This window comes from Carettochelys insculpta, chromosome 4 (assembly GCF_033958435.1).
Source record: "Carettochelys insculpta isolate YL-2023 chromosome 4, ASM3395843v1, whole genome shotgun sequence".
In the NCBI taxonomy this organism is placed as follows: Eukaryota; Metazoa; Chordata; order Testudines; family Carettochelyidae; genus Carettochelys; species Carettochelys insculpta.
The window spans coordinates 2,482,454-2,499,417 of record NC_134140.1 but is presented as its reverse complement, the minus strand read 5'-3'; the positions used below and the strand labels follow the sequence as shown (position 1 = coordinate 2,499,417).

The 16,964-nt window shown below is 56.3% G+C and overlaps 1 protein-coding gene across 1 annotated transcript; it reads left to right on the top strand.

Moving 5' to 3' along the window:
• The first annotated feature begins 9,610 nt into the window (after window positions 1-9,610).
• Window positions 9,611-16,342, top strand: AP5S1 (adaptor related protein complex 5 subunit sigma 1). The gene is made up of 3 exons (XM_074991635.1): window positions 9,611-9,717; window positions 12,135-12,330; window positions 15,575-16,342. Exons 1-3 carry the CDS (start codon window positions 9,645-9,647, stop codon window positions 15,999-16,001), a joined length of 696 nt encoding a protein of 231 aa, XP_074847736.1. The 5' UTR covers window positions 9,611-9,644; the 3' UTR covers window positions 16,002-16,342.
• Window positions 16,343-16,964: the final 622 nt, after the last annotated feature.

The following is a 16,964-nucleotide window of genomic DNA, read 5'->3' as shown; positions in this document are numbered from 1 at the left end:
TTCAGCACCCGTGCCTGCAAGAGGCAAAGCTCTGTCAGCCCCAGCACTGGTATGGCTGCTAGTGCTGGCTGAGCTGGGTTTCCAGCCCTCCAGGGCATGCTCCCCTGCCAGCCTTAACGCCCCAGGCCACAGCTGCTAGGCTCCCCACTGTGTCCTAACACCTCTCTGACCCACCCCCCACCCTGGGTTCCCCTCCTCACCACCTCCTTCTGCTCTAGGCAGACAAGACAGCTTCATACAGCCAGGCCCTGAACAGGGGAGATCTGCCACCAGTTCCATGCTCTGCAACAGCCTCCCTGGGCGGGACCCTGGGCAAGTCACTTACCTGCTTTGTGCCTCAGTTTCCCATAAACTGGAGATAAGATTATTTTCTACCTCACAGAGTCAATCGACTGCCCTGTGTGCTCAGGCTGAAAGGAACCAGCCCCACTCCTTGGGGTTCTTGGTTCCCTGGCAGGGCCAGCCTGGCTCTGGGGGGAAGGAGGAGGGGTCTGTCCCCAGGATCTCAGCTGGGCCAGCCTGCCTATGTCTGCGAAGTGATGTGAGCTTCCTGGGGCAGCCCTGGGAGAGGGACCAGCTGCGCACACGCCTTCCCTCCCCTCACATGGTCCATGGGTGGGGGTGTCCCAAGCAGGGGCAGACTGGGGGTCTGTGAGGCCTGGGCTGGAACAAGTGGGGCCCCTCCTCACCCCTTCCACCTGCAGTCCCCTGTGGGTCTGAGCGGGGAGCCTGGGGGCTGCGCAGGGAGAGGCTAAGGGGCCAGGCCCTGCTAAGGCAGCAGCCCTCACATGATCCACCCCCCCCATTGGCTTGCAGGATTGGGCCCTGCATCTGTGCCGCACCGAGCACCCCGACTGGGTCCCATAAACTGCCCCCCCCCGGTGCCACCCCTCAGGTACAGCCCGTCCCACAGAGCAGCCCCCCGCCGGGGAGCCCCTGAGTGCTGCCGCCTCGCCCGGGGCAGGGAGAGCCTTGACCCTGGGCCCCTCACAAATGCAGCCGCGCTCCCCTAATAGCCGGTGGCGGGGGGGGGGCGCTGGATCGGCCCCGCGGTCAGGGCTTTTCCCTCGCCCACCCCTGCCCGGGGCTGGCAGCGCGTTCCGCGGCAGGAGGCGTAAGACCCCCGCGCTAGCGGGCAGGGGCTAGTCCGCTCCCCCGGCGCATCCCTGCGGGGGCGTCCCCGAGGCGGCCCTTTGCAGTGAACCCCCCCTGCCCCCGTGGGAACGCTGCGTCTCGCTGAGCTCCATCGCCCCACGTGGCCCAGCGCCGGGAATGTCCCTCGCACGTGGCTGGGCCCCGTGAGTGCCCCCCCACACCCCCCAATCACATACCGTAGCGATCCCACCCCCCCCACCTGCCTGGAGCTCTTCTGCACGCGCCCGCCCCACCCCACCCCGCAGCACGGCCCGGGCCCCAGCGGCTGCAAAGACCACCAAAGGCCGTCGGCCACTTGCAAGGCGGTGCGGGGGCTCCCCAGGGACTGGGGGGGGGGTGCTCTGAGCAGCTGGGGGATGCTCTGTGGGACGGGCTGTACCTGAGGGGTGGCACGCGGGGGGGGCAGTTTGTGGGACCCAGTCGGGGTGCTCGGTGGAGGAGGGGCTGGGGAGGGGAGAGTTAATTTTGCAAGGAGGAGCAGAATCGGGGAGGGGACTCGCTGGGACGCTCCAGCTGCTTTGCTGGAATGGCCCCAAGCTGCTGGCAGGGGTTGGTGAATGCAGCTCCCCTTCTCCAGGGACTGGTGCTTGGTAACGTTCACCTTCGAGACAACAAGGGTGAAAAGGGGGCAAACGGGGGGCTGGGCCCCTTTGTATGCTTTTTAGTGGTGTATAAAAATATCCAGATTTAAAACAATAAGTCGTGCTGCCTCTCGCTTTAAACCAAGGGCCTGTTGCTGCAGGGCGAGTAGTGGATGAATGAGTGTTCGAAAGATTATACTCCAATATATCTGTTCGCCTATAAGGCACCACAAGACTTCTTGTGGTGGTGGAAGGAGTGTTAACGTACCCATTACTACAGCTTCTTGGAGCAGCGTCTACTCACGTGCTTCATTAACTCAAGCCCCTGTCAGCCCTGGTCAAACACACCCTGGTTAGTCTGTTAAAATATTGTCACAAGATGAAAATATTGTCACAAGATGAGCTTCTACCACATCTGTTGGATTTTTCCTGCAGCATTTTGAGGCGTAAGACCCGCCATATGGGGCTCAATTGTTTGATACGTCCGTCACACTGTTCAGCCAGCCTCAGCCCAGGCCGTCTCTTTCGTAAACTCTCACAGCCACTCATTACGGAAGCAGTCGTGGTACCTGCCTATTAAGGTACCTCATCCCCATCAGTCGTTACTGAAATGCAGCCTCCTCTGGGAAGAAACGCAACAGCTGTTTAACAGCCCACTGCAACACTGTTTTTAGAATAAATACAAGTCGTTTCCTTGAGACGTGTGCATGTACGGAGAAGGAGGTGGCCCTGAGGGGGACAAACTTCTGGGGCTCTGCCCCCATTTCACCCCAAAGATCTCACTTCTGCAGGCTTTCTGCTGCGTGTCTGACTACTGCTGTGCCCTGCAGGTTCCTGAGCGTGACAGATGACTTATCCACAATGGTATTGACTCCAAATCCTTGCCGTTGGGCGTTTAGGACAGGACTCACTGAGGCCGCAGCCGAGGGGATTGCTGTTATCTCTGTCTGTATCGTGCTTGGTGGTGGCCAAGCCTCCAGCTGCGGTCCCTGCAGGCAGAGCTTACAGCCAGAGAGAGAAGGCAGGTACAAGGGGAACCCAGAGGACGGACAAAATTCAGGCTTGCTGCTGACTAGGAAATTTGTGGTGGTGTCATGTCGCTGTAGTGCCCTGCTGCAGTGCCAAGCTAACGCACTGGGGGGTTACACGGATGCTGCTGTCGGGGTATGAAAGACCCCAGGAGAGCCAGGCTCTGGGCTTGTCCACACCCAGCCCTTCTGGACAAGCCAGGCTGCTTTAACGTCACAGCTGACCCGCGTTAGCGTTCAAGTGCAGACAAGCCCTCAGGCTGAGCAGAGCAGTGTTGGTACCTTCAGAAAACCTCTTGCTTTCGCCTGTTTGAGGCCAGAGCCATCCCATCCGTAGGCCAGTTTGGGGCAGCTGCCCTGAGCCCCACGCTTTGGGGGTTGGGAAATACCAAGGGGCCCAATGCCTGCAGGGGTAGCAGCTGTCCCTCCATGGTCCAGTGTCAGCAGGAACTGCTGGAAATGACTCAGCCCAGCCTGCTCAGCTCCCCTGAGTGAGACAGCTGGGAGCCTGGGGAGTGCAGCTGGTCACTCTGGTTCCCACTGCCGCAGTGAGAGCAGGAGTGAGGCACCCCTGCTGCTGGCGCCAGGCCCCTGGGGATCCCCTGGCGTGTGTCACTTGGTCGGGGGCAATGGGGCTGTGATGAGGGGAGGCTGGAGCCCAGTTGGGTGCATGGCTTGGACTAGACGGGGGTTGTCCCAGGCTCTGCAACCCCCAGGGCCTGGCCTACACCTAAAATCTCGGCTGAGCCTGCAAGCGACACAGGCTGCATCCCTGGGGCACAGCCAGCAGACCCCTTCTGTGGCACTAGCACCCTCGCTTGGGGCAGGAGCGTTCCTTTCCCAGGGACACCAGCTGCGCCTGCGTGTGGGGTCAACCTGACAGAGCTATGATGCCCTGGGCGTGTGGGTGCAGTGCCCACACCAGGGCCAAATCCTCCCCACCCCCTGTCATTCCCAGGGGGCCCCATGGGAAGCATAGGTAAGGTCCCACGGGAAGCAAAACTGAAGGGAAAAACAGCTGAGGAGCGTTGGCAGTTTTCAAAGGGACATTATTACGGGCCCAAAAGCAGGCTATCCCGCTGTGTAGGAAAGAGAGAAAATATGGAAAAAGATCGCCTTGGCTCAAAATAAAAAAGGAATTGTATAAAAAATGGAAACAAGGAAAAATTACAAAGGATGAATACAGGCAAACAACACAAGAATGCAAGAGAAAGATTAGAAAGGCTAAGGCACAAAATGAGCTCAAACTAGCTACAGGCATAAAGGGAAACAAGAAGGCTTTTTATAAATACATTAGAAACAAGAGGAAGACCAGGGACAGGGTAGGGCCATTGCTCAGTGAGGAGGGAGAAACAGTAACAGGGAACTTGGAAATGGCAGAGATGCTTAATGACTTCTTTGTTTTGGTCTTCACTGAGAAGTCTGATGAAGGAATGTCCAACATAGTGAATACTAGTGGGAAAGGGGTAGGGTTAGAAGTTGAAATAAAAAAAGAACAAGTTAAAAATCACTTGGAAAAATTAGATGTCTGCAAGTCACCAGGGCCTGATGAACTGCACCCTAGAATACTCAAGGAGCTGATAGAGGAGGTATCTGAGCCTTTAATCTATCATCTTTGGAAAATCATGGGAGACAGGAGAGATTCCAGAAGACTGGAAAAGAGCTAATATAGTGCCCATCTATAAAAAGGGGAACAAGAATAACCCAGGAAACTACAGGCCAGTCAGCTTAACTTCAGTGCCAGGAAAATAATGGAGCAGGTAATTAAAGAAATCATCTGCAAGCACTTGGAAGGTGGTAAGGTAATAGGAAACAGCCAGTATGGGTTTGTAAAGAATAAATCTTGTCAAACTAATCTGATAGCTTTCTTTGATAGGATAACGAGCCTTGTGGATAGGGGAGAAGCGGTAGATGTGGTATACCTAGACTTTAGTAAAGCATTTGATACGGTCTCTCATCATATTCTTATAAAAAAACTAGGCAAATACAATTTAGATGAGGCTACTATAAGGTGGGTACATAACTGGCTGGATAACCATACCCAGAGAGTAGTTCTTAACGGTTCTCAATCCTGCTGGAAAAGTATAACAAGTGGGGTTCCACAGGGGTCTGTGTTAGGACCGCTTCTGTTCAATGTCTTCATCAATGATTTAGATATTGGCATAGAAAGTAGGCTTATTAAGTTTGCAGATGATACCAAGTTGGGAGGGGTCGCAACTGCTTTGGAGGATAGGGTCATAATTCAAAATGATCTGGGTAAATTGGAGAAATGGTGTGAGGTAAACAGGATGAAGTTTATTAAGGACAAATGCAAAGTGCTCCACTTGGGAAGGAACAATCAGTTTCACACATACAGAATGGGGAGAGACTGTCTAGGAATGATGACAGCAGAAAGGGATCTAGGGGTTATAGTGGACCACAAGCTAAATATGAATCAACAGTGTGATGCTGTTGCAAAAAAAGCAAACCTGATTCTGGGATGCATTAACAGGTGTGTTGTGAACAAGACACGAGGAGTCATTCTTCTGCTCTACTCTGCACTGGTGAGGCCTCAGCTGGAGTATTGTGTCCAGTTCTGGGCGCCGCATTTCAAGAAAGATGTGGAGAAATTGGAAAGGGTCCAGAAAAGAGCAACAAGAATGATTAAAGGTCGAGAGAATGTGACCTACGAAAAAAGGTTGAAAGAACTGGGCTTGTTTAGTTTGGAAAAGAGAAGATTGAGGGGAGACATGATAGCGGCTTTCAGGTATCTAAAAGGATGTCACAAGGAGGAGGGAGAAAACTTGTTCTTTTTGGCCTCTGATGATAGAACAAGAGGCAATGGGTTTAAACTGCAGCAAGGGAGGTTTAGGTTGGACATTAGGAAAAAGTTCCTAACTGACAGGGTGGTCAAACAGGGGAATAAATTGCCTGGGGAGGTTGTGGAATCTCCATCACTGGAGATATTTAAGAACAGGTTAGATAGATGTTTATCACGGATGGTTTAGACAGTACTTGGTCCTGCACTGGGGCAGGGGGCTGGACTCGATGGCCTCTCGAGGTCCCTTCCAGTCCTAGTGTTCTATGATTCTGTGATTCCCAGCACTGGCCTAGCTCCGCAGGGCGATTTAAAGCACTTTATTCAGTGCTGGCAAAAGGGCTCAGCGAGCAGCCCTGGGAACTGAGCCCTCAGCTTTCCCGCACCAGGGGCCAGCACACAGTGACCCAGCCTTTAGCTGGTGGGCAGCCCAGCTCTCCCCATGCCCATCTGGCCTTGCCCTTGCCTGAGACTGCCAATCCGCAGGCCCTTGCTATACCTATGGTGCAAACACCTTGCTATACCTATGGTGCAAACACCTGCCCGCGAAAGGACTTGGCTGAGACCCTCCCAACTCATTGCGGGCAGGCCCCCACCTGGCCCACGAAGGGGATCAGCTATCCCCAGCCCAGGCTGCACACCATAAGGGAAGGGCCCTGCAGCCCAGAAGCAGCCCTGGCAGAGGAACGAGGAAGGAGTTAAAAGCCCAGCCCTGCCTTCCTGCTGGTGAAGGGCGGTGCTTGCCTGCTGGTCCCAAATGGACTTGGGGCCACCCAGGAGCACCTGCAAGGGAGAGTCTCAAAATTCACATGCCGCTGTGCTGCTGTGGGGGTGTTGTTCGAGCCCTCCCTGCTGTGTTGTATTTGGATCTATTTCTGATCACACCCACCCATCGCTCACTTCAGGGGTATAATAACCAGGCAACTCCTGGGGGAGCAGCTGGGGACACAGGCCTGTTCCTGCAGCTCCGTGTGAGTTAAAGCACTCCCTGAGCTGGTACAAACCCCCTGAGGCCAGTGGTTAGGCCTGAGACAGCCCTGCTCCCTGCTCTGGGGGTGTTCCCCCAGTCCTAGAAAACTGCTTTCAGTAAAGAAAACTGAGCCAAACTCTCACACTGAGCCACAAAGTTTAATCCCCATTTTGCAAGAATTTGGTAGGGACCGTTTAGTAATTTCCATTCCCCTGTGGCCTTTCTTGTCTCATAGGGACATGGGACCGGGAGGGACCTCCTGGGTTTTCAAGTAAGGTCACCTTCGCCAGCAATCCCATTTCATCACAGCGGCCCAGCTGGGAGCAAAAGAATTAATCAGCACATTGGGTATTGACTGGTTTAATTGAGCCTCAGTATGGTACAGCTGCTAAACATGGTCTTTGCACTGCACAGAACCTACAGGAAAGCTCAAGGAGGAGTTCTGTTAGCTTGGACCAGTAACAGCTTGTTATATAGCTACTAGGAGTGGATGGATGAGTGCAGAGATGTAGCCAGGGTCACCCCCGAGCAGAGCTTATGTGAGCAGATGATCTCGGGGAATCAGGGAACCCCAGGTGTTACTTCCAGCTCTGTGGAAGCTTGGTCCAGGCTTGTCACTGGTGTGCCTCCATTTCCCCCCCTGCAACATGAGGCTAAAAAAGCTCTGAGGGCAGGAGGCAGCTGGATTCATTGATGCCAATGACATGTTTGGCTGTCTTTGGACGGAAAGGGCTAGGTATGAACCATTGTGAGGAAAGGCCTAGTTTCTCCAGCATATCAGGAAGTGGGACACGTTGTGAGTCTAGTCATCCATCCATATTCTCAGTGGCTGGAACTTCAGACAGAAGCCAAGACTTCCTGGCCACTTCTCCAGTAGCCATGTATCCCTCATCATCCATCACTCAGCAGCAGGATCTTCAAACTTTAGAAAGACTGAGGAGTGCAGTAGCACCTCAGAGACTAACGGATTTTTAGGGTGTGAGCTTTTTGGGGGTAAAACCCACGTTGTTAGATGGACTGGAGTGGAAATACAAAGGCGGGTAGATATGTAAAAAAATTCCAGGGCAAAAGTTACTCTCCATTGTAGATTAGGGTGATTGATCAGGGGATTGCTGTTACTTAGGGTAGTCAATGAGCACATGTGAATATTCATTAAGGGGAAGTTGGAATTTCCCCATCAGGAACATTCACATCTCCATAGAACACCACAGATACCCTGACTACCACCAGTGTTCCCTACAAGCCAAGCACTTGGGCAGCCACCTAAGACAGAGTCGAATGCTGCCCAGCTGATTAGCACAGCGCCTACAGCCGGCGATGTGTGTTGTTACTGGTGGTGTACAGCCACACATACCTCGGGGCGCAGAACAAAATGCATCCCACGGATGGATGGAAAAATATGAGGGAACCCTGCTTATCACTGGACAGTAACTTTTTTTGGAATTTTCTTACATATTTACCTGCTTTTGCATTTCCAATCCAACCCATCCGACAAGGCAGGTTGTACCCTGGAAAGCTAATAAATCCATTTGCTTCTTAAGGCTACCTCTACACTGGAACGATCTGTCAACAGAAGTTATTGTCAGAAAAATTTCTGCCAACAGATTGTGACCAGACTGCAAAGCAGATCAAAAGACTGATCCGCCCTGCTGACAGAGCCACCGGACTGCCTGGCCGCTCTGTCAGCAAAACAACCAAATGGAAGCACAGCAGACAGGGCTGCCCAGTGTCCCGGAAGCCCTGTCTATTGACAGAAGGCCCCCTCCAGAATGTCCAGACTGGTTTTCTGCCTACAGATCTCTGTCAACAGAGGCGTTCCACCTCTTGGGGGACCGGCAGAACGCTGTGCACAAAGGTGCCATGTTCTGTCGATTTACTGCAGACAGATCACCTTGCGAATGCAGATGCTCCCTGGGATTTGTGAATAAAACTCTCTAGTGTAGACATAGCCTAGGGTGCTGCAAAGGCTCCTGGTTTTAAAAGCTACAGACTAACAGGACTAGCACTGAGGCTTCAAACCTTAAACCCAAGCTCCCTCTGCTGGCTGATTTTGTTGGTCTTTAAACAGCTGCTCCATGACAGCTGGTGCAGTGGCTGAGTGGAAGAGCTCTGGGGCAGCAAGCAGGCCTGGGCGCAGCTGAGGACACCTGGCATGGCTGTTCACAGCAGTGCCGAGGTCAGTGGGGAAACGGGGAAAGCAGAGGCTGAATTCAGAGGCGAGCTGCTGTAACCGACACCTTGTTCCAGCCCCGCATTATGCTAAAGCAGAGGCCTTGCTCCCTACACCCTCCCTAAGCTGCCCAGGGCCACATTCTGCTCTCGCCCACAGCAGGGCAGCTCTGCCCACCTCTGCTGGCGTGGGTCATTTCAGGCCAGGTTCTGCCAGGGCGCCAGAGCCCTAGCCCAGTGTAACCGGCACCCCCGGGCGCGGGGCACCGTCCCGTGCGAGAACAACAAGCGGTGCTGGGGCGCCTTAGAGACTAACAGATACTTTTGGAGCAGGAGCTTTCGTGGGGAGGCACCTGCCTCGCCGGATGCCTGAGCTCCAGGGGCGACAAATCGAGACCTTCCCCTGCCAGCCCCACTCAGGCACCTTCCCTGCGCAGGGAAGCAGGAGGCGCACGCGGCGCGGCGCGGCCCCGGCCAGGGGCTCCAGCAGCGGCTGCGGGGCTGGGCACAGGGGCGCGCCCGGCCGGGGGACCCGCACACGCGAGGGGGGCTCAATCCGCTCCCACGCCGGACCGGCCGCCGCAGGGACAGCGCGGCACAGCCAATCCCCGCAGGGCTCCACCCCGCCCCCTGCTACTCACAGCCAATCACTGCCGGGGTCTGCCGCGCACCCGGTCAGAGACAACCAATATCCGCATGGCTCCGCCCCCTGCCAGCCGTAGCCTATCCCCTCAGAGCTCTGCCGTGTCCCTCCCCCCCGCAGAAACACCCTATCCCCGCATGGCACCGCCCTCTGCCGCCGCAGCCAATCTCCTCAGCGCTCTGCTGCTCCTTTGCCAGCCGCAGCCAATCCCCGCATGGCACCGCCCTCTGCAAGCAGCAGCCAATCTCCTCAGCGCTCTGCCGCGCCCCCTGCCAGTCGCAGCCAATGGCCGCAGGGTTCTATGACGGGGCTTGCGGAAGCTCCGCTCGCCCGCGGGTGGCTGCTGTGCGGGTGTCAGTGCGAGGAGAGCGGCGGTGAGTGCGGGCGCGGGGGGGGGCTCCCGGGAGCGGGCTGCGTTTCCCAGCGTGCCCCGCTGCTCCGTGCGCTCTGCACCCCCGGGAGCCCTCCTGGCACACAACTCCCCCAGGTCCCCCCGGCACTCGCCTCCGGCACCCCCGGGGTAACCCCCTGCATGCACCCCCCAACAACTCCCCCAGGTCCCCCCGGCACTCGCCTCCGGCACCCCCGGGGTAACCCCCTGCATGCACCCCCCAACAACTCCCCCAGGTCCCCCCGGCACTCGCCTCTGGCACCCCCGGGGTAACCCCCTGCATGCACCCCCCAACAACTCCCCCAGGTCCCCCCGGCACTCGCCTCCGGCACCCCCGGGGTAACCCCCTGCATGCACCCCCCAACAACTCCCCCAGGTCCCCCCGGCACTCGCCTCCGGCACCCCCGGGGTAACCCCCCAGCATGCACCCCCCAACAACTCCCCCAGGTCCCCCCGGCACTCGCCTCTGGCACCCCCGGGGTAACCCCCTGCATGCACCCCCCAACAACTCCCCCAGGTCCCCCCGGCACTCGCCTCCGGCACCCCCGGGGTAACCCCCTGCATGCACCCCCCAACAACTCCCCCAGGTCCCCCCGGCACTCGCCTCCGGCACCCCCGGGATAACCCCCTGCATGCACCCCCCAACAACTCCCCCAGGTCCCCCCGGCACTCGCCTCTGGCACCCCCTCGGGGTAACCCCCTGCATGCACCCCCCAACAACTCCCCCAGGTCCCCCCGGCACTCGCCTCCGGCACCCCCGGGGTAACCCCCTGCATGCACCCCCCAACAACTCCCCCAGGTCCCCCCGGCACTCGCCTCCGGCACCCCCCCGGGGTAACCCCCCAGCAACCCCTGCATGCACCCTCCCACAACTCCCCCAGGTCCCCCCGGCACCCCCCCGGGGTAACCCCCTGCATGCACCCCCCCACAACTCCCCCAGGTCCCCCCAGCACTCGCCTCTGGCACCCCCGGGATAACCCCCTGCATGCACCCGCCCAACAACTCCCCCAGGTCCCCCCGGCACTCGCCTCCGGCACCCCCTCGGGGTAACCCCCTGCATGCACCCCCCCACAACTCCCCCAGGTCGCCCCGGCACTCACCTCTGGTACCCCCCGGGGCAACCCCCCCGGCAACGCCTGCATGCACCCCCCTCCCACAACTCCCCCAGGTCCCCCCAGCACTCGCCTCTGGTACCCCCCAGGTGCAACACCCCTGGCAGCCCCTGCATGAACACCCACCCCCACAACCTCCCAGATCCCCCCAACACTCACCTCTGGTACTGCCCAGGTGCAACCCACCCCCAGCAACTGCTGCATGCACCCCCTCCCCCACACACAACCTCCCAGATCCCCCCAACACTTGCCTCTGGTACCCGCCCAGGTGCAAACCCTGCATGCAAACCTCTCCCCCACAACCTCCCAGATCCCCCTTCCACGCATCTCTGGAACCCCCCTAGGCGCAACCCCCTCTGGCAACCCTTGCATGCACACCCCCACCACACAACCCTGTCACCCCATCACGTGCACACACACACCTTCAAGCACACAACCTCACCAGACCACCCCATGCACCTGGGTACCTCCCCAGGCGCAATCCCCCAGCAACCCCTGCATGCACCCCCACCCCAGCACACAAACACCCAGCACTCCACCATATGCACACACGCCCCCAGGCAATCTCCCAGGTGTTCCCCCCAGGCATTCCCCAATAACCCCACAGGCGCACAACCCCCCCCCCCAGACCCCCCTGCACTTGGGTTCAACCCGCTGGCAACCTCTGCATGCACACACCCCCAGGCACACAACCCCCCAGACCGCCCAGCACACACCCCTGTCACCCAATCACATGCACACACATCCCCAGGCACCCACCTGGTAACCCCCCAGATCCCCCCAGCACACACCTCTGGTACCCTCCCCCCAGGTGCAACCCCCCGGTAACCCCTGCATGCACATCCACCCAGGCACACAACCTCCCAGATCCCCTGGCACACACCTCTGGTATCCCCCCAGGTGCAACCCCTCCATGCGCACAACCCCCCAGACCCTCCTGGCATCCCACCACATGCACCCCCCACCTCATGCAGCCTCTGGTAACCTCCCAGGCACACAATCCCCCTGGCACACACCCCTGGCACCCCACCACATGTGCGCACACCCCCAGGCACCCACCCTGTAACCCCCCATGCACTCCCCCGGGGAGTCCCACCCCAAAAGGCATGGGGGTATAGAGAGGAGGTTGACTCAGCCACCTTCTGCAGCAGGGAGAGCAGTAACTGAATAGTTGCTCCAATACTTGGGGAAAAGTAGAACGCCCCTTCCAGCAAGCTGCAGAGGGGACCCTGGCACCCCAGAGCTGCACCCTGTGATAGTCACTCACTGCTTATGTGCCTTTCCTTAGGATGCAGCATCATGGTTCATGCATTCCTCATCCATACGCTGCACCCCCGGCCGGGGGAGGGAGCTGGGCTCAGCCGGGTGCTGTATTCCAGGGTTTTTGGTTCTGAGAGGCTGAACCCCTCACTGGAGGAGCGCGGGCCACACGATCTCGAGAAGGAGAGACTGTGCAGGAAGGAGCAGCTGTTGGTTGTGGCAAGGTAAAAGATTCACCCCATCTGAATGGGACTGTCCTGCAGGGCCTACCACGGGGGCAGGAGTTAAGTGTTCTGCAGTCGATGGGTACTTCTACACTGCAGGGAACAGGAGCGACAGCAGCAGCAAGACTCAGAGCCAGCACGCCAGGATTGGGCTCGTGTTAGGGGGCTAAAAATCACAGGGGAAATGTTCAATAGTAACAAAGAGGAAGCCGTGCTAGTCTGTACACTATCAAAACAAAAAGCAGTCAAGTAGCACTTTAAAGACTAGCAAAATGGTTTATTAGGTGAGCTTTCGTGGGACAGACCCACTTCTTCAGACCAGAGCCAGACCAGAACAGACTCAATATTTAAGGCACAGAGAACCAAAAACAGTAAGCAAGGAGGACAAATCAGAAAAAGCTAATCAAGGTGAGCAAATCAGAGAGTGGAGGGGTGGGGGGGAAGGTCAAGAATTAGATTGAGCCAAGTATGCAGACGAACCCCTAGAGTGACTCAGAAAGTTCCTGTCACGATTTAAACCATGGGTTAATGTGTCAAATTTGAATATAAAAGCCAGCTCGGCTGGTTCTCTTTCCAAAACGGTGCGATAATTCCTTTTCAGTAACACACAGACCTTTAGGTCATTAACAGAATGGCCCATTCCATTAAAATGTTGACTAACTGGTTTGTGGATCTGGAGTGTTTTGATGTCTGTTTTGTGCCCATTGACCATTTGTCTAAGGGAGTTAGAAGTCTGTCCAATATACAAAGCACCTGGGCATTGTTGGCACATGATGGCATCTATGATGTTAGTAGAGGAGCATGAGAAAGTGCCCGTGATTCTGTGAGTAACCTGGTTAGGTCCAGTGATGGTATTTCCAGAGAAGATATGTGGACAAAGCTGGCAGCGGACTTTGTTGCAGGGAAAGGTTCCAGGACTGGTGTTCCTGGGGTATAGACTGTGGCTGTTAGTGAGGATCCTCATGAGGTTGGGAGGAAAAGCCAAGAACAGAACACCCCTGGTTATCACCTACAGCCCCCAACTCAGACCACTGCAACCAATTATTAAAGACCTACAACCTCTCCTTAATCAGGATGCCGCACTCCAGAAGGCCCTGGGTGACGGGCCTGTTCTCTCCTACAGACAACCTCCCAACCTTATGAGGATCCTCACTAACAGCCACAGTCTATACCCCAGGAACACCAGTCCTGGAACCTTTCCCTGCAACAAAGTCCGCTGCCAGCTTTGTCCACATATCTTCTCTGGAAATACCATCACTGGACCTAACCAGGTTACTCACAGAATCACGGGCACTTTCTCATGCTCCTCTACTAACATCATAGATGCCATCATGTGCCAACAATGCCCAGGTGCTTTGTATATTGGACAGACTTCTAACTCCCTTAGACAAATGGTCAATGGGCACAAAACAGACATCAAAACACTCCAGATCCACAAACCAGTTAGTTAACGTTTTAATGGAATGGGCCATTCTGTTAATGACCTAAAGGTCTGTGTGTTACTGAAAAGGAATTATCGCACCGTTTTGGAAAGAGAACCAGCCGAGCTGGCTCTTATATTCAAATTTGACACATTAACCCATGGTTTAAATCGTGACAGGAACTTTCTGAGTCACTCTAGGGGTTCGTCTGCATACTTGGCTCAATCTAATTCTTGACCTTCCCCCCCACCCCTCCACTCTCTGATTTGCTCACCTTGATTAGCTTTTTCTGATTTGTCCTCCTTGCTTACTGTTTTTGGTTCTCTGTGCCTTAAATATTGAGTCTGTTCTGGTCTGGCTCTGGTCTGAAGAAGTGGGTCTGTCCCACGAAAGCTCGTCTAATAAACTATTTTGCTAGTCTTTAAAGTGCTACTTGACTGCTTTTTGTTCTGATAGGGGAGATGTTTGGGTGAGCAGAGTGGAATGTTAGGGAGTGTTGGGAAAGGGACAGATAGTAAGACAGAAAGTATCACAATTCCGTTGTATAAATCTGTAGTATGTTCACACCGACTTTCTTACCCCCGAAAGCTCACGACTTCAGAAGTGTGTTAGTCCCTAAGGTGCTGCAGGGCTGCTTGTTGTTTAAGAAGCTACAGACTAGCACGGCTACTCCGCTGACGCGGGAAAACTGTCTGTGGCGCTGGTCACCGGGTCTCTGGAACGGCAGGGGAGAGCAGGGAAAGGGCAGCAGAACGGATGCAGGGGATGGAACAGCTTCCGTGCAAACAGAGCTTAAAAAAAACGGGTGACTTTTTTCATCTGGGAACAGAGACAACTAAGGGGGATGCGACAGAGGTGTGTGCAGTCATGACTGGTGTGGAGAAGGTGAATAGGGAAGCCTTGTTTACTCCTCTGCATAACATGAGGGCCAGGGCTCGCCCAATGCAATTAATAAGCATCAGGTTAAACCAAAAGAAGTCTTTCTTGTCATGGAACATGCAGTGAGCTTGTGAAACTTGTTGCCAGGAGATGTCAAAGCCAAAAGAATCGGATTAGTTCTTGGAGGAGAAATCCATCAATGGGTATTAGGCAAAATGGGCAGGGAGTTACTCCCATGCTCCAGTTGTCCAGCCTCTGACCACCAGCCGCAGGGAGTGTAAGACGCAATCGATCACTGAGAATTGCCCTGTTCTGTTCATTCCCTCTGAAGCACCTGGTATTGGCCACTGTCAGGAGACAGGGCACTGGGCTGGACCGTTGGGCTTGACCCAGTGCGGCTGCTCTTATGTTTTAGAGCCCTGACTCCAGCCCAAGTCTGAATGTCTGAGCTACGATTATAGCCCTGTAGCTGAGCTCTGGGATCCTCAGTCAGTTGTCCTGGTCTCTGAGACTTGCTGCTTTGGGGTTTTTTTGGAGGGGAGATGTACCCTCAAACTCCAGAGGAGAGCACACCCTTGTGTCCAGCAGAGTGGCCGTGAACGTCCAGGGAACTCTCTGTAACACAGAATGCCGCGGCCGTTCTCCTCACGTCATCCCAGAGGGAAAGGCCTGGTACGTGCCTCCCTCCCATGCATAGGCCAGAACAGGCTCGTCCTGCAGGGCTTTGTCGAGTCTGGTTTTAAGACTTCTCAAGCGATGGAGCTACCTCCCCACTCCCCCACTACACACACGTTCACCCTGGGGGATGATTCTGTAGCATGGGCTGTCTTGCTCTCCGGCGGGCCTTCTAAGGAGGTTCATGCCGTGTTTTCCTGTATTCCCACCTCTGTATAAAATGACTGTGATGTGCTCTCTCTCTGTGTCTGCATTTCTGCCTTTCCTAGGCAGGTGGATTCAGCTTGTAAGCTGCTGCACCAGGCATCAGGGCGCCCTGCCCCTGACTTTCTCATCCAGCTGCCCGACGAGCCGATTTCCCTCCACGATGCCCCCTCTGGGGTGTTCCGCCTCCCTCCTGGGGATCCCTTTGCTGAGAACAAGACGGTGCTCTGGCTGGCAGTCCTGTCTCTGGGCTTCGCTCTGGTGTGTGACCCGCAGGAGAACCTGGTGCTGGCCGAGAACACCCTGCGCCTGCTGGTGAGGTGTTTGCTGGAGCATCTGAAACTGCTGAGCCAGGGGAGCAATGTGGTCCTCAAGGCAGACAAGACTGAGATCATCCTGAGCAAGTTCCTGCCCCATGGGCAGCTGCTGTTCCTGAATGATCAGTTCGCCCAGGGGCTGGAGAAGGAGCTGAGCAGCTGCCTGCCCAAGTAGCAGGTTCTTTGTGGAGCACCATCAGCTCATCTGCTGAGCAAACCCTCTGCGTGGGTCAGTCGACGTGAGCCTCGGAGGGCTTGCGCTGTTGTTCAAAGGGGACACAATGTTGGCAGCCGTGGCCCGCGTAGCGTGTGTGGTCGTTGTTCTGGCCGTGCGGCACAATTCCTCTGGGTGCATCCTCCCAAGGGACTGGCCGGACTCTTCTGCCCCCGGGCGAGGCGGTGGCAGTGATGAGAGGAAGTGGGGGATGTGAGTGTGGTTGGGAGAACGCCGCTTGTCACCCGCTTAAAACGAACTTTCCTTTCTTTTCTCAATAAACGAAGCGTGGGAAGGAGAAACCCAGAGCCTCTTCCAGTGCGCAAGGGGCCTCCTGTTTCCTTGGCCGTGTGAGGTCAGAGCTGGGGACAAAGAACTGCCCTCTTGGACCCATGGGTGGTGCCACACCTGGGGGGAACGGTGGCTACCTTCTCCAAAGGGGCAGGGGGCCAGACAAACAAAGGCAGTGGGGATGTCTTGGGGGGTGCAAATGACAAGCAGGGCAGGGAGTGAGGTCAGAAGGTCCAGCTGAGGAGAGACAGCAGCCAGAGGACTCCAGACCACCCTCGTTGCTCTGAGAGTCTGGGGAGGGAGGCAGTGGACTGGGGCTCAGGAAAAGGCCTCATGGTCCATGAGCATCTCCTCATCCACCTTCCCCCTGCTGGACAGATGGGTGGCCATCTTGGACAGAGGGGGAGATGGGGAGGAGGAGGCCTTTGGCCTTAGCGGAGCTGCAGTGGGGTGAGGAGAAGGTGCAGTGGAAAGGGCTGTGGGATTTGTGGGGAGGGAGGCAGGAGTGGGCTGCAGCCATCCTGGGGCAGCGGGACAGGCCTGGGGGAACTTGTCACCATTGGGCCTCAGCCCTGAGTGAGTGGGACCGACTGGCGCTGAGCGGGGAATTCAGTGCCCATGGCCCAGCCTGTC

Coding starts and splice junctions, on each gene's coding strand:
- AP5S1 (XM_074991635.1), top strand. CDS start 9,645: ATGACGGGGCTTGCGGAAGCTCCGCTCGCCCGCGGGTGGCTGCTGTGC. Junction 9,718..12,134: donor TCAGTGCGAGGAGAGCGGCG/GTGAGTGCGGGC, acceptor GCCTTTCCTTAG/GATGCAGCATCATGGTTCAT. Junction 12,331..15,574: donor CAGCTGTTGGTTGTGGCAAG/GTAAAAGATTCA, acceptor TGCCTTTCCTAG/GCAGGTGGATTCAGCTTGTA.